The sequence below is a fragment of the Schistocerca piceifrons genome, chromosome 2 (assembly GCF_021461385.2).
Source record: "Schistocerca piceifrons isolate TAMUIC-IGC-003096 chromosome 2, iqSchPice1.1, whole genome shotgun sequence".
NCBI classification, from domain to species: Eukaryota; Metazoa; Arthropoda; class Insecta; order Orthoptera; family Acrididae; genus Schistocerca; species Schistocerca piceifrons.
Genome location: NC_060139.1, coordinates 832562525 through 832581001, shown reverse-complemented (window position 1 = coordinate 832581001; position 18477 = coordinate 832562525). Strand labels below are relative to the sequence as shown.

Below are 18477 nucleotides of genomic sequence, written 5' to 3'. Positions count from 1 at the left end.
CAACCATGATTGACCACCAAAGAAAAGATCACCATATTGTGCACCAATCACACTGCAACCCCTTCACATCTAAGCCTGCCATTCAAGAACAAGTAATGGACTCCATAAACATTCTTTGCAATCCTGCACCATTGGTTGGAGACTAGCTGCAGCCGGACTATGGAATTACCATCGCTTGCGTACGCCACCATTAAAACAACACAAACAGTTGTGTTTGGAGTGGTGCCATGACCAGGAAACATGAATTGCTGACGAACAGCATTGCATTGCGTTCAGCAATTAAGCACGGTTCTGCACTACCCTCCATGACCATCACTGATGAATATGGTGGCAACCTGGAAAGAGGCCCCATTCTTCCAATGTTTTGGAGAGGTACAGCAGTGTTATTCCTGGTGTCGTCATTTGGAGACCCATTGGGTATGAGTTCAGGCCTCAGCTAGTAATGACTGAGGAAACACTGATTGCACATGTATGTCATGAACATCATGCATCCTCCATGTGTTTGCTCTCATGCAATAGTATCATGGTGCCGCTTTTCAACAGGAAAATGTTTATCCACATGACACATATATCTACAAACTGACTGCATGATGTTGAGACACTCCCAAGGACAACAAGTTCTCCATATCTGCCCCAATAGAACATGTGTGGGTCAAGTTTCAACATCAACTACATCCCTGTGTCAGTCTCCTGGATATCACGGACCAGTTACAATGTTTATGGGCCAGTTTACCATGTAGAGGATACAATAGGTTCATGGCATCCTTACCAGCAAAATCAGTACATGCGTCCAGGTCAGAAGGGATGCGAAGGCACTCTGATAAGTGAGGTCACACTATCAAGTTCTTTATAAATTTGACTCAATTTTATAATCACTAAAATGACGTCACATAACCTCCCAACCAGTGAAGTTTCATATCGTTTCATCCTCCCCTTCTGGATGCCTTACATTTTTATAAGGCAGGGTACGCTGTTTTGTGTTGTTTTTGATCTGTAAAAGAGTCTCATTGCTTGAAAATCTCAATTATATAACTCTACAATGAAATTTTACAGTCCCCATATATTTAATGATCACATTCACACTCTTTCATGGGTCACTAAATTTCAAAAGATACAAATATTTCTTTACGATTCTAAACACCCATTTTTCACATTTCAGCCTTCATGGCTCTTAAATGTTTGATGTACAGACACATCTGCAAAATTTCACATGATGAATAACATCTCTCACACTGGCTGTCAAAATACTTTTATTAAAATGTCACTACTGGTTTCGCATCAATAGAAATCCAGCTTCGAGTGATGTGGTTGAGACCAAGCAGTTTAATCATGCACTACCACTTCTAGTGTACTATCTGATTCTATCTTGACAATGAACCTGGGACCTGGCTCTAAGCAATCACTCTGCCGCACCATGAATGTTAAAAAAACTGGCAGTGACATTTTATTAGAAGTATTTTAACAGCCAATGAGGAAGTTTTGTTTACCAGTTATGTCTGCCTTCAGTCTAAATGTTTCTCCCATTCTACTTGGATACAAGGGAGGAGAATAAGGATTATGAGCTACCACTTTTCCCTTACAATGGCACTACTGTATCTGCCTACAGTAGGTTTGCTCATTCCTTACACTATGGACGATAGAATAGTTTAGCACGCCATGTGACTGGAATGTCACCAGATCTTGTACTGGTCATTGCCATAACTGACGAGCATAGGATACACAAGGAGCAGGGTGTCAGCATCAATTGATTGCAACCAGGTCAGGGATTCTCAACAGAAAGGACATTCATTGATATGTCAGCGTGGGAACCATTCAACGAAACATCATCGATATGGGGCTTTCAGAGCTGAAGGCCCACTTGGGTACCCTAGATGACTGCATGACACAAAGCTTTACGCCTTGCCTGGGCCCGCCAATACCGACATTGGACTGCTGATGACTGGAAAGCTGTTGCCTGGTCAGATGTGTCTCATTTCAAATTGTATGGAGAGGATGGACATGTACGAATATGGAGACAACCGCATGAACCCATGGACACTGCATGTCAGCAGGATGATCAAGCTGGTGGAGTCTCTGTTATGGTCTGGGGTGTATGCAGTTTGAGTGATATGAGACCCCTGATACATCTTGATAAAAATCTAACAGGTGACACATACGTAACAATCCTGTCTGATCACCTGCATCCATTCATGTCCATTGTGCATTCTGACGGACTTGGGCAATTCCAGTAGGACAATGCGACACCCCACACATCCAGAATTGCTACAGAGTGGCTCCAGGAACACTCTTCTGAGTTTAAAAACTTCCGCTGGCCACCAAACCCCCCAGGCATGACCATTATTGAGCACATCTGGGATGTCTTGCAACATGCTGTTCAGAAAAGATCCCCACCCCCTTCTACTCTTACCAAGCGAGGTGTGCAGTGGTTAGCACACTTGATTCGCATTCGGGAGGACGATGGTTCAAACCTGCATCTGACCATCAAAATTTAGGTTTTCTGTGATTTCCCTATGTCGCTTCTGGCCATTGCAGGATGATTCCTTTGAAAGGGCGTGGCCGACTTCCTTTCCCATCCTACCCTAATCCAACAGGATCAATGACCTCACTGTTTAGTCCCTCACTCAAATCAACCAACCAACTCTCCTACTCTTACAGATTTATGGGCAGCCCTGCAGGATTCATGGTGTCAGTTCCCTCCAGCACTACTTCAGATATTAGTCGAGCCCATGCCATGTCATTTTGTGGCACTTCTGCATATTCACAGGGGCCCTACATAATGTTAGGCAGGTGTACCACTTTCTTTGGCTCTTTGGTGAAGGTTGCCATTGGTTCATTATTTTCATCCATAGGACTCCATCATACTTTCAGTACATTCATACACTTACTGTATATCAAAGAAAGAAATAAAACTAAAAAAGAATTCCTAATACTATGGCAAACATTAAAAAGAAAACACTTCCTCATGTTGCAAAATTACATTTATTTGATCACAAATTGGCTTTCAGCTTATCAGGCCATTTTCAGATGGCAACTGAATTTCGCAAACATAGATAAACATGATGTGCGAGGTACACAGATATTATATGTACAGAAGATACAAAAATGACACAGAGTGTTTACATAGGTAAACTTTGCATTTTTGCCAAACAAAAATAATTCCATAACTTAAAAATATGGGGAAAACAAAATTTTTTATGTGGCGATCCATTTAATAACTGACAAGAAATAAAATGAATTTACAGTCTGACTCTAGTATTTGTAACAAAAACTTAACTTAGCAAAGGGGAAAAAGGAAATTGAGTCTGCTCATTCAAAACTAAGCTGGCCCTCTGTGTCATATGTTTGTTGATTTCCAATACTTCCAGTATGGTTGTCGTTTAGCTTTTCTTAACAAAATGTAAAAATTTACATGTCATGTGAATGGTCTTCTGTGAAATGATAAACCTTTCTCCCTTAATCTCCCAATGCCCTCAGTTTAGTTAGCCTAATTACCACAGCTCTTCCTGACTGGTCAGTTTTATACACCACCAGAAAAAAGGACACCCTTTCAGGGGTTTGCTATTCACTCAAGATTTATTGTCCCTACAGTGCATATGGAGTACACAAAAAGATTATATTAACAGATCAATAGCATAAGGAATTCTGGTGTACCAGGTATCAATCCATCCTGAAACACCCATTGCCTCCACAGGTGGCAAAGCAGGCGTTGACTCTGGCAGCCATTCAATTGCACAAATGGTGAATACTGTCCTGGAATACATTATGCCACACCTGTTCAACCTGTTCACATAAAGAGTTGTTGGTTGACAAGTCACATGAGTCACTTCTTCTTCCATCTTATCTCATATGTGCTCGATAGGAGACAAGTCCGAAGACTGCTCTGGCCAGGGAAGTTACTGCATGTCTTGCAGAGTACATTCAGTTTCATGGGCAGTGTGTGGGTGAGCATTATCTTGCTGCAACAATACACCACCTTCCTGTTGCAAGAACAGCAACAGAATGGGTCTAACAACATCTGCACATATCAAGTGTTGGTTAGTGTCCACTCCGGAAATACGAGAGCTATCAGTTCCCAAAAGTTCATTTTGACACATCTGGGCTCGCAAGCTCTTTTGTCTGTGCTGTACAATCTGCCATTGCTGCCCTTACAATATGACGATCCTGGCGGATGTCTGTGCTGCGTGGATGTCCATAACATCATCTACAGGTGTGAGAATGTTCATGTGATAGATGCAGCACAAGCAACTTGTGTGGTAGTTCTCCAAAAGGATCAACCCACCACTCAGAAGGCCACAACCTGACCTCTTTCAAACTCACTCATTGGCAGTTCGGAGCACGAGTGTCTCCATGACATGGTTTCCTGCTTGCTTTACACGTTTTCACTACACTGAGCCTTCTGGCAGTGAGCATCCCCTAATACAGGGTAGACACAGATGGCAGTCTGGTAGCTATGTCTCTACGCTATCTGTTGGCAGATGATATTGAAACCATTTTCAGTACTCTACTATCCCCCAAGTGGCATATATTTCATCACATCAAAACTGACATCGTCTTTCCACATGTACTAATTTTTTTCCAGCAGTGTATTTTTCCACACTGTTTCCACATGATTTTGTACATACCACTCTATTCCAAGGGTTGTAATCTGTCTTTACTACTGAATAAAAATTGTGATATGCTACTGGTATTATAAAATGCATGTCTGTACTACGGGACTTTAACTTTTTTTGTAAGGTTGTCTGAAATATTGCGAATATATAGGACTTTGCGACAGGCTTTGTAACTACTGAGTGACTGCTGTTGGGCAGCATGCAGAAGTGGCATAATTTTATGCATTTCCTTTTTTCATAGCATATTACTGATCAGGGTAGCGCTGTAGTCATTGCTGGAAGTGATTTTTTTATGTAATTATTTTTATGCAGTAAAAAATGTAACACTTTACTATGAAAACACCGTGTTTCATTTTTATATCTTTCACACAAATACTACATGTGAATGTCACACATCATGTTTATCTGTGTTTTGACATTCAATTATCACCTAAATATGGCTTGAGAAGCTGAAAGCTGACTCATAAACAAATAAATATAATTTTGCAGACCATTAGGAAGTGTTTTCCTTTTTAATATTATTGACATGTACTGGCAAGCACCGATGGAAAATTCAAATAATATTATGGCAAATTACAATGAGGTTAATAAACAACATAAATTATAATGCACCCAAACAATGTGTGTGCCTAGTAATGACGGCTGAAGTGTGCCATACTGAGCTGTATTGTCAGAGGGGAAGCTACTTGGCTCCTCATTGTAAAACAGGAATATAAATTAGATTAGACTGCTGCTCACCACACAAGAGGCACTGAGCATCAACAGACACATTTAAAAGTCAACTGCCCCCCATCTTACACACACACACACACACACACACACACACACACACACACACACTGAAAACATACCTGTTTAACAACTTCTACTCCAATGAAGAGTTTTTGAATATTTAATAACATAGTGCTTTTTAAAGAGAGAGACTGTGTGTCTGTGTGTGTGTGTGTGTGTGTGTGTGTGTGTGTGTGTACACACACAAAAGTAACTTGAGATAATACATAAATGGTCAACCAATCCCCTATATCTCATTGAGAATGTACACCATAATTGTAAAAATGTAAATAACTAACCTAAACTAAACTAAACTTGGAGTAGTTTTACTAAAGTTGCTCTCCGCCTCAACTCATACAGCTCGTACTTATGGATATGATGACTTTAGAAGTTCTGAGGCCTTTTCTTTTGTGATGAATGTCACTCCATTCCCTGTTAATGTTTTACCCAAGTCAGGAAGGCAATACACCAATGAGCCAAAACATTATGACCATTTGCTTAAAAAAGAGTGTTGGTCCACCTTTCGAACACCATAAGGCAGCAATAACGCATGGCATGTACTCAACAACTGCTTGGTATGTTTCTGGAGGTATGTAGTATCAGATGTGTACACACAATTCCCATAAATCACAGGCCACTGGTTTGTGGGTGCGTAACTGGTATCGAATAGCATCCCAGATGTGTTTCAACAGGTTCCAGTCAGGCAAGTTTGGTGGTTCAGACATCAAGATGAGGTCACTGTCATGTTCCTGAAACCACTATAGCACAATTCTTGCACTGTAACACGGACAGTTATTTGTGATGGACAGTACCACCAATGGCAGGTAATACATCAAGCATGAGGGACTGCAGGTGGTTTGCAATAATGTTCACGTAGCCCACAAGTAACATGGTGCCTACCACAGTTCCCAAGCAAGCCCAGGTGAATGTCCCCTATAGCACAATACTGTTCCACAGGCCTGCATCCATGGTGCGGAGCATGCTTCAAGTAGTTGTTCACCAGGATGATGGCATAACAAGACATGACCAATGACTGGTGTAACAAGAAAAAAGATTCATCTAATGGGGCGATATGTTTCCACTGACCCAATGTCCACAGCAACTGTCACTGATGATGCCGTTGAACCAACATGGGAACACACTTGTGCTTACTCTAGCATTGTTTTTTGTCATCAGATGTGCCACAGATTGCTGCCTACCCTGCTTTACAGAGTGGGCAAGCTTCTGACCTACACAACCTGTGATGAGGTATAGACCTCCAACATTTTATCACCTACTCATGATTTCATCATCCTTTCCATAGGTGCTCATGACAGGAGCACATGAACAGTTGACCAGCTTCACTGTTTTTGAAATGCTCATTCCAGATGTCAAGCAGTAACAATTTGCCTTTGTCAAAGTCACATGTCAGTGCAGTTCCCCATTACTGACCTGTATCGTCACTAGAATGAGTCCCCATTAATCTCTGCTCTACTTACATACTTCCCCTATAGCGTCACATGCCTGCAATGCGACCAGGCAGCATACAGTTTCACGGTGGGCAGTAGTCATAATGTTCTGCCTCATCAGTGTAAACATAACAGGAAATATGCTCTACCCTGAAATATAGAAACCACTGATAAAAACTGGATATCTCATTCCCAGTTGGAACCAGTTCTTTCAGTGCTACTGTTTCCATTCACATTCTTCACATAAACACATTACGGTGATGAAGTGATGGGAGAAGGGACATTAGAGAGTAAGACAGAACAAAATGAAGCACTAAGTATTTCACTAGACACATTTCGAGTTGGAGTGAATGTCTTAACATAGTAAAAATGGCCCTCAATTTACCATACTGTACCTTGAGAAGGATCAGGAAGTTGGCGTTTTTTGATTTTGACTTCCGAAACAGCCACAGTATATGCATAGCTTAGTTTAATAAACCAGGCAGCACGAAGCATTGGAACTTGATATTCACACAGCATCATAAAGATTTCCTCCTTCTTATTAAAATTTGGTGCCTGGGAAAAATATAAGTAATTGTTTTATATTATATGACCGTAAATTAAACAGGCTAATAATATACTGATAAAACTGACTGATTTACCTTTTTTGATAAACTACTAAGTGGCTTACTACCAGCCAGGTCTTTGAACCATGCTTCAACAGCATTTTTTGTTCGAGCTGTGGCTGGCCAAAAATTGTCTTTCGGGTTAATCTGCTGTCTCTTCCGGCCAGTATCTGGTAATGTATTTATTTCTTCTTTCTTTGTAAGTATAGCATTGAAGTATGCACCCACCTGTAAAGATTAGTCACATTTTGTAAGCTCACTAACACCACACATTATTGCCTAGAAATTTATGATTCACAAAATTATGAGCCAGAATTGCTTGTGAGTATATACATTCAAGAGGAAAATTGTTTAGTACTGTCAATAGACACACATAAAAAAGTAAAGGACACAAAACTATCCCAGCCTTTGAAACTACCAGTCCCTTCGTTGGTGAGAAAAGTAGGATTTGGATGTGGGAAGTTATAAAGGAAGGTAATATCAGCCAGATCCCTCGATGAGAGGCACTCACCTGATGTGAGGATAAGGGGAAGGATGAAGGAACAGGCATCAGGCAGAGCAGGATATTAAAGACAGTACATTGGTAAGTACTGGGTCAACTTCAGTCCAGAGATGTCAAGGACAGAGTGAGATGTAAATATCAATTAAAAGGCAGTGAAAAAAAATGACTATTGCAATTAAGAACTAGGAGGGGGGGGGGGGGAGACCAATGAGAGAGGGAAGACGCTGGAGATTGGGGGTAAAATGAAGATGAAGAAGTAAACTGTGCCAAAGAAAAAATTAAAAAAGCCATAACAATAATAATAAATATGATAAATATACATAATTGAAAATACAAAAATAATGAAAAATGGGGAAATTGTATGTTAATGGTGGTTAAGACCGAAAGGATACCAGGATGCATAGATATGTTGGAAAGAAAGGTCCCATCTCCATAGTTCAAAGAAATTAGTAACAGGTAGGAAAATCCAAATGGCCCATATAGTGCAGCAGGAATGCATGTCTCTGGAGTTGGGCTCTAGAGTAGGTCATTCCAGCTCGAGTGCCCGCCACTGGGCAGCCTGGCACCTGCAGGCAAGGGCAGGCAAACAGCTGCGGTGTTGTCAAACAGGTAGACAGGCTATAGCATACACAACTATTCCACTGTGGCCTCGTGCCCATGGGCAGGGGCAGCCAAGTGGTTCATGCATGCACAGAATGCAATGCAATAGGGCTAAACCTATACTAGCTGTGACTGACCACAAGTGAGCTGACAAATGCTCCACAGCACTTTTGTCCCATAGGGCAGCTTTGGAAGACTCTATTGTGGAGCATAATCAGCAACTGGATACTGGGTATATGCTAGATGGACAGTTCTTCTATGTCATCAGTGCAGAGATGATAGAAGGGACGGGATGAGAAGTAACAGAGGGTTAAAGAGGGAGCTAAATGAATAATCCAACTGTGAGCTGACGAATGCACCACAGCACCTTTGTCCCATGGGGCAGCTTTGTAAGCGTCTGTTGTAAAGTATGTTCAGCAACTGGATACTGGGTATCTGCAAGGTGGACAGTTCTCCTACATTTTCAGTGCAGAGATGATAGAAGAGCCACGATGAGAAGTAATAAAGGGTTAAAGAGGAAGCTCAATGAATAATCAAATTATGAAATAGTAGGAAATGGAAAAAAAAGAAGGGGATAGGGGGCAAACTTAAAAAAGGGAGAGAAGGAAAAATAAAAATGTAGATGAGTAAATACTGAGTTTCTACCACTGGGAAAAGGTAAGTCCATGGGGGATGCAAGATGTGAGGATATATTGGAAAAAAAGGTTCCCACCTACATGATTCAGGGCATCTAATGACTTGTTTGGTGCAGCATGCATTCAGATTTCTTGATGCACACTGTAGAGAATTCTTGAGATCTGGGTACTAGATGTCAAACAATTTCTGTGTGTCCATTTCATGTGCACAGCCACTTTGGTGGTTATCATTCCTATACAAATGCGGTCAACACATGTTAGATAGTAAACAAAAATGTATGATTTTGCATATTGCTCTGCCTCCGAAGTAGTTGGATTTTCCAGTGGTAGGGTTGGAGTATGTGGCAGAGGGTGGGTGAATGGGGTGGGTTTAACAGTAGGAACGAATAAAGTGGTAGGAAGATTGGGGTAGGGGCATTGGTCTGGAAATGGCATAATTGTTTGATAAGGATGTTATGGAAGTTAGGAGGGTGCTAAAAAGCAACAGTAAGTGCTGTGGGGATGCTGTCAGAGCTTGACTAGGGACTCTTATAGCTTTGGCATTGTCTGTGTTCAGGCACTCCAAGTATGGACGGTACTAGGTAACATGTAAATCTCCAAGGCTATCTACTCACACGCCCCCTTCCACCCAAAATGCTTAAATGCATCATCAATACATTACACTGGTATGGTTATGATTTCCTCAAGTCAAGTCTCGAAATGAGATCATCTCTTCCTGACAACTCCCATTCCATTGTCTTCTATTGCCCTCCTAATCACCTTAAAATTCATTGTAAAACCAGATTATTATTCCTGTCTCCTGCATTTTTTCCTATGTAGGTCCACCTCGAACCCACTTACTCCACTCACCATTCGAAAATCTCACATTAAATGCAAAGCAACATGGTTGGTTGATTCGTGGGAGGGTACCAAACAGTGTGGTCACTGGTCCCATTGGATTACGAAAGAATGGGGAAGGAAGTCGGCCGTTCCCTTTCAAAGGAACCCTAATCACGATGACCGGGCGTGGGCTTGAACCACTGTCCTCTTGAATGGGAGTCCAGTGTGCTAACCACTGTGCCACCTCACTTGGTTACAGCAACATGTAAAACCATGTAAGCCATTAGAAGTAATATGTGCTCACTCCAGAGATTTTTATAGAGTAATGAACATGTCTAAACTGGCTGAATGCATAAGCAGACACTGAAGAACCATCTGTCCTGGGTAACCCAGAAAACTCAACAACACCCCGTCCCTGCTCAAATGCCTGCAAATGGACAGGTGGTACTTTCATTGAGTTCAAAGAATGAGTAGAAAATGAAACTGGTCAAAAAATTAAAATACTTCAAACCAGACAATGGAAAAGAATTTATCAATCAGTGTATGAAGGCGTTGTTAAAGGTGAATAGAATATGACATGAAACCATAATCCCTTGCAATCTCTTGCACACTAGGACAAACCGGAGTTGTAGAACACCTGAATTGGATGATCATTTATGAGGCAAGTCTGCTGTTAACAGATGCAGGACCAAGCAAACACTTTAGTGCTGAAGCAATGAAAACAGTAATTTACTGAAGAATAGATCTCTGACAAAAACTCTTCAAAAAATTACCCCTGAAGGGTAGTGGATCAGTCAGCAAACAAATTTGAGTAACTTACAAATCTTTTGATGTTGAGCATTTGTGCATGTACTGAAAGAAAAATGAACAAAGTTAGAAAACAAATCCAAAGCACTTTTTTTTCTTTTTCTTTTTTTTTGCTATTGTGAAGGTTAAAAAGTGGACTTTGTAATTTATCAACATTCACCAAAGACAATTCCTAAGGCCCTTGATGTGCAGTTCATCGAAAATTCGAATTGCAGCTTTGGGAATAACATCACAAATGGTAATTCGACCAACAATAAAGGTATGGACAGTCCTCAACTGGCAGCAGTAATTAACATAATTGAAAATAGCTTGACCTGACACAGTGACACTGAGCATACAGTGAATGAAAATGTCAACAGGGACTCTGATCAATGAGATGCATATCCCTTGTAAGCAGAAATCAGAAAGTCATCACATCAAAGAGAATTGAACTCCACATATTTTAATGATGATTTTGCTTGTTTTGCTAGTGTTACTGAGCCAGATTCATATGACATGTGGTGATTCTAAACAATGAAAGGAAGCTTTAAATGACAAATACCTTACCTGAAAATGAGACATGGACTTTGGTCAAATAACCATCAGGCAGAATGGCAATCAGTTCAAATGGGTATTCAAAGTCAAAGAAACAGGAAATGGTGAAACTGAACAATGTAACACTCATTTTGTCACAAAAAGACTATTCCCGGATATGTGGGATAGGCTTTAATGAAATATTCATTCCCATTGTCCGTAATTTTTTACTTTGTACCCTGTTAGCTTTCGCAGATGAATTTGATCCTGACATTGAACACATGGATGTTCAGACCACATTCCTATTTAATGATCTCAACGAAGAAGTTTACAATCATCAACCTGAAAGCTACATGAAGAAGGAGGAGCAGATGATGATTAGCAAACTAAAGAAGGCAATGTACGGTCGGAAACAGGCCTCACATGTTTGGTATTAAAAATTAGATATAACATTATGTAAAATGAACCTAAATAAGTCATATGATCCATGCATTTACTAAAGAACTGAGAAACAAATTACACTCATTCTCGGCATCTTCACAGACACTTTTCTGGAATAAGAATAATAAGTAGAAGAAAAATTAATCATGAGAGACACTGGTGAAATTGGTTGGTGTTTTGACATTAAAATCAGACGCGATAGCAAACAAGGTGAAATCAGAACATGTAGTGAATGTACTCAAGAAATTTAGTATGGATGACTGCAATCTGATTCCACATTCACCCAAACTTAGTTTGCGGCTCCAAAAATGTGAAAAAAATTGACACGCGAGGAAGAACTTATGTTACATCACATTCGTTACCAGCAAACCTTTGGTTTACCCTTATATTTGGCCCAAAGCACAAGACCGGATATTGCATATGTTGTTTGGACTCCAATTACTGAAAAATCCACAGAAAAGCTGACAAATGAAGTAAAAGTCACAGTCAACGTATGATTAACTTTGTGAAAAAGTGGAACAACTGAAACTGAAGACTTCAGTGATGCCGATGGCAAGTCGGATCTCAATCAATGATGGGATATAATTTTAGGTTAGCTGGGGGTGGCAGTTTTGAGTACTGCAACAGCTCATATTAATGAGTTCTGAGTGTGGCCAGAGAGCTTGTCACTTTGTTGTTAAGTGACAGATTTAACAGTATCCTGATAAGAAGCATGCAAAGATGTGGCTACAGAAATTTAATGCTGTATGTACCTGCTTAAGATTTCTTGCTTGATATGCGTCCTTAAAGCTCTTATTTGGTTACTTCTCGAAAAATGAATTACTTTTAAAAACATGTATCAAATCTTGTCTGTGGCGTTACCTGAACTTTTCTTTTGTACAGGGACTGACAATACATATATATTGTAATTTTCATGTGCTGTCATGTGCTGAGTATTGCTTAGCATGTAAGTATTTTTGAGTGGATCTCAAGTTACGGCTCATTAAATAGATGTACTCCTTTACACAATCACATATATGGTATGTGCACAATTCTTTTTTTTTATGTTGTAATTAAGTGGCTATTTAGCTTGGTGGGCTTCATAATTTGTCAACAACACCCTCACCTGTACGATGCCAACCTTGTTTGATGTATTGAATCAGTGGTCTTATTACAGAGAAACAGATTATAATTCAATTACTCCGTTTAATCACTGAAGTTTTATTCCTTCTGTTAATCGTGCCAATGGTAAAATAAATCTATTGCACTTCTAAATTCCATTAAATTTTATTGACAACTGCTTTTATAACTCCAATAAGTTGAGTGAAGATTCTCTCTCTCAATTCCTTTAGCTCTGATAAATTTAAATGAGCCTAGCTAGCAATTTCTTTTTCTTAATTGATATTAAAGTTTCCTTGAAGTCTGTCTTTTAAATTGTGCCATATTTCCTTTGTGGGCACCTCTCGCAAATTTTTTTTTTTTTTTTTCCCTGTAAGAACTTTACTTTCTAAAGTCTAGTACCTTATCACTCCCTGTTCCACACATTGCTACACCATTTCAATGGTAGCAGTGTGCAGTTGAGTGATAGGAAGTACATATGGGATTTGTCAAACTGACGAAATTAGGTTAATTAAATCCTGCCGCTTGGTACTGTTTCTTGAATTGTGTTACAGCTTATTACACTGTAAAGTATGGGTATGAAGAAGTGATTGGCATTTCCCATTTGAAGAATGAATTCCTACAAAATGAACAACATTTAAAGGCCAAGCCACTGAGAGAAGCACGACGGAACTAACATAAGCTTGCGCTGTACTTTGGACTGCCTCTTAAAGCTGAGTAAATATAATATAAGCAATGTTGGTGCAGCTGCTAACCTGTGCTCTGAATGCCCCTCTGTAGTGCAAGCCAATCGAGTTCTTATAGGACAACTGTCCTTTCTGCAAGCAAATATTGCATATTCAAACTCAATTTAGCCACTTTGCCAAAAGGGTTCAAGATTTATTCCAAATGAACATAGGTAGGGAGCAAATCCCAAATCTGGAGAAATTACAGGGTAAAGTGATGAAACTTCAGCTTTTAAGCACTGGCTTGTATTTGCAGGAAGGGTCGGAAGACTGGGTTAATGTAAGTGTGGATTGCAGTGGTGTGCTGGATAATAGTAATATGGAAGTACGGCAGTGCTTTTTTAAGCTTCTCAATCCAATTGCTAGGACACTACTCAGGGAGTAGAGTATTTGTCAGCTGAGTCTAGTGTGGAGATGGTGCAGTTTTGGTGGTTAGCTGTTAGATTACAACATCAAGATAATGTCCTCTAATTTTTGCCACTTCTTATATTTCAATGATTTATCCTCTTGCCAATGGCAGAGAGAGTAGATTTATTGAGCAAATTATCCTTGAGCAGAGGTACTTAGAGGGACTGTCTAGGGTAACTGTACATGAAAAACCTCTCCAGCAGATGAAGAAATGAATTAACTAGCAACTATTATTTTGGAGGGCAGGAGGTGGAGGGAGTTGGGAAAGGGAAGATTTGTCCATTATGAGGTGGACATCTGCAGTGCTAGACTCGCTATACTTCAAGAGTACTGACAGTGATACAATTAAGAATATTTTGGAATGCACAAGCACTGATGACCACTCGCAGATTGTTTTTGCCGGAAAACCTAAGAATTTCATGGAGCTTTATCATTTGGTAGTGGCCATGGAAAGACCCCCCCCCCTTTTTTTTTTTACCGATGGAAAGAAACAGGCAAGGTTCTTTTCACACAGGCGACTGTTTTCGATGTCTTTGGTTGTGGTATGGTACATTGTTACAGATAAGTCTTGGAGCACTGATCTTAAGAACAGGTCATGGTATCAGTGAGGCAGCTGACCTAGAAAAGGTCGTAAGTAAGATTGTAGGAGTGAACAGCAGCCTTTCTTTCAGTTGCACTGCTATTAATCAAGAGTGGGTTTGTAGCTTACTGGATTAGGGAGTAGCTGTTCTTTAACTGATTATCATTGGTACCAAAGTCATATGCACATTCCTAAATTCCTGCCCTTGCAATTTGTTAATCATAAATGCTGAACTGTGAATGGGGAAAGTGTGCAGCACAATGTAAAAAGTTCAGAATTTGTCTTGCCCATTGGAGTTAGCTAGATGGTCTTTCTTTAGGTGTTATTTTGGGCTGTGACATTATAATAAAGACACAATGTGTTCTGGATTATTCTGCAAAAAATTTCCTGTTTAAATATTGGTTGGAGAGGAAGTATAAATTGTGTGAGCATAATCACGTCCATGGTACTAATGCAGCAAAAGGGGTCAGGATTAAATTTCAATTAGATCATCTTAAACCACAACTAGCTCAGGAAATGCTAAATTTGGCAGTTCAGTTCCCTGGTGTTCTGATGGACCAGCTGGGTATTACAAACAAGATTGAGTATGACACTCAATTAATGGATCACGTGCCAGTATGGATGTCCTCTTACTGCCTGTCTCCATCCAAGATGCAGGAGTTGAAGCAGATTATTAATCAGTTGCTATAGAATGGAGTTATTAGGCCTTGCTTGTTGCCTTATGTAGCTCCTATGTTTTTTGTTCCTAAAGGGGGAGCTAAGGTATACTGGCCATTGATGGATCAACAGGCCTTGAAACAGAAGGTTGTACAGTAAAACTTTGATACTTTATGGTAACTGAGTCTGAGCAGAGTTTGAATTTCAGAAAGCTCGAATTACACAAAAAGAGACAATTTTAGACACTTTTTATTTAAAGACAAATTCAGAGCTTTATATTCATAGTATTATCAAAGCAAATAAATTTATTTCATCAGTTAAAATATTACTTAAAGTTTCTTACAGAAGTAATGTTCTAGTAGAAACTCAAACATTTCCCATAAACACATACATATCACATAAACTACTGTACAACTGTTGCTTTCGTACATACTTCATTTTTGGGAAAAAGAATCATCCGTTTTTAGTTTTTGTAAAGAATGTCTGTTTTTAGTGATGTTGTCTGGTCGTCTTCATAGAAGCACAATGTCAGCTGGTGTTGTCCCATTCTATTGCTTTGCATAGCACAGTGTTATTCTAATGCTGCTGCTTCACCTTTATGACTCACTTTGTAGGCACCAACAGCATCCTCTTCATCACTAGAATCTCTTTGTCCTTTATTTATCATTTCCACATCAGGCTGCTTCATACTGATTGTCTTGATTAAACCACATCTGCAATTCACTTCATCTGCATTTTCACACTCAGAAAAGTGTCAAATGAAATCCAACAATTGTTCACTTTTATTTCCTTCTGCTCCTTTTTAACAAAAGTGGCAACTCCTGATCTCCAGGGGAAGTGCAACAAGCTAGGATTGTTGTTCTATTTTTTGATTTCCTATCAGAAGCACTTCATAATTGAGCCCTGTCTGATCACAACTATACACTTGAGCCAGTAACAGATTTTCCTGATTTACTATATTTTTTATTTGTACTTGGATCACACCGACAGACTGGCACATCCCATATCTTTTCTTCCACCTATCCAGCCAGCCAGAACAACCAGAATAGCTGTTGTCTCCTTCCTCTAATTCTTCTCAAAATAAAAGTGTCTTCTCCTGAATCATCAGTCCACTTATTACTCTTACTTTACTTCGTTGCTGAGTAAACGACAAATAAAAGACTTCACTAGTCTTTTCATAATATAATGTTTTCATGGTTTTACAATATGTGAAATTTTATTTTTTCAGAAGAAAAAGATGCTTCGGTAAAATACCACTGGTCTAATTTGGTTCTGTTTTGCTGCCAGTCACCTACTGATACTCTGCATTCACTCAACTTTGCCAGCACTTCTTTTATATCCCCCTAGTGTCCAGTTTTTTCCGTGCTGAAATTTCTGTCTCCAAAGAAACAATTTTCCTCTTCTGTTTTGAGGCGTCAGTGCTTGTAGTGCCGAAAAATGGCAGAAATAATAATAAACATGACCCGACTAAACATACACATCGCACTGAGCATGAGCAATCACTGCCTGACAGGTGGCAGGTGAAACAATAGCTGCTATAGCAGGCATTATTGTAAACACTGTATCTGTGTGCATCTTTGTTGCTGATTAAACCCACTCCCTGTGTATTTTGTATTTCATCCACATTATTATTTTGGTTTTGTTCTAACACAGTAGTCATCCATCATCCACCTTGGACTAAAACGAAGCTTGGGTTTCTGAGGCACAAATCACCAAGATTTTACTTTATTAGTCAGTTTCATCACTTGATCCACACAACTGCTTCATTTTCACAGTACTAGATTTAAATCAGGCAAATCATTAGATATCTTTAATCAAAAGGTTTAAGACACTTCAGTCTTCTGTACAGACTCAAATCTGTTTGAAGTCACTAGAGTGTCATTTGGACTGGCAATGCGTGCTGCTATGGATTCCATCTATAGAAATTTAAACTTTCAGCTTGTACATAATTATTTGGATGACATGGTCATTTACAGTAGTGCCTTTGCAGTACATCTTGATCAGTTAAGAATTGTTTTGCAGTGTATAAGGGAGGCCAGTTTTCTTATTGTGAAGCCCAGCTAGGTCTATTTAGCACATCCTGAAACTTCCTTCCTGTGGCATCTCGTTTTGGCCCAAGAAATTTAAGCTGATCAGGAAAGAGGTAAAGCCATTCATAACTATCTTCACCACTCCCCCTGAAAGATAGAATGGGAATATCTCAACTTATCGATATGATCATTTTCTTCGAAAATTCACCCTCAGATTTGCACAGCGGCATGCGCCATTAAATCAACTTCATAGGAAAGGTGAGCTTTTTCACTGGTCTGAGAGCCAACTGGCAGTGTTTCACATATTAAAGATGGCTCTAAGTAATGCATTTGTTCCAGCAATCCCAGATTTTGGAAAGTAATTTGTATTTTAAATGCATACATCCAATGCTAGGGTAATGACATCTAAAACAGTTCTTGTTTATTATTCAGTCTCTGTTGCACTTTTTTAATTACATGACATGTTATGGTCACTCTGGACTACCTCCAGATCTAAGTAGTTGTGTCAGCACCTATCTTTTCTGATCAGAACATCATGCAGTACTCCCCTAGAAAGCGGATGACAACTGGTATCAATATCTGAGACCTGGAAGGTATTGTTTTTCTGTTTTGGTCCAACAAAGATGTGACTGTTCACAAATTCTATCTTGGCTAAGCAGTATGCTATGTCACCACGGTTCCCTATTACACGCAAGCAGGTTATGTTCCTGTCAGTGCAACCATCATCCTTTCTGGTATATGATGAATCAGTTGAAGATTGGGACTCCTATGAGACACAGCTATGCCAACATTTCCAGGTTTTACCTGTGGGTGATGCGAACTTGTGTCGGGCTTTCTTTCTATCCTGCCTTTCGTGTGCACTTATCAGTTGTTGTGCCAACTTGTGCATTTGCAAGAACCGGCCAGCTTATTATTTGATGAAATGTGCAAGCTTATCTCAACCTATTACTGTGACAGAATGCATATCATTGTCATGCATGTAGAACTTTGGGACTGTCACAAATGCCCAACCATTCTTACACAGCCTGGGCTGCAGAATTACAAGGGTTGAGCTGCTGTTGTAAATTTGTCACTAGTAACCATAACAAATCCTTTGTTGATCCCATGGTGCATGATGTTTGTTTTTATCCTTCATCTTAGTTTTCACAGTAGTTCAAAATTACAATACAGAGAGCTATATTGAAATAAAACATTTTTTCTTTAAACATATGTGGTGAATCATTGACAC

The 18477-nt window shown here is 39.6% G+C and overlaps 1 protein-coding gene across 1 annotated transcript in view; it reads right to left on the bottom strand.

Annotated features, from left to right (window-relative positions):
• Positions 1 to 18477, bottom strand: part of LOC124774951 (mediator of RNA polymerase II transcription subunit 12) — a 365571-nt gene that overhangs the window by 342472 nt on the left and 4622 nt on the right. The window contains exons 5-6 of the mRNA XM_047249660.1: positions 7471 to 7662; positions 7225 to 7384 (exon numbers count right to left, since the gene is read on the bottom strand). Of these exons, the coding sequence (XP_047105616.1) occupies positions 7225 to 7384; positions 7471 to 7662 (352 nt within the window). The remainder of the gene's footprint in view (positions 1 to 7224; positions 7385 to 7470; positions 7663 to 18477) is intronic.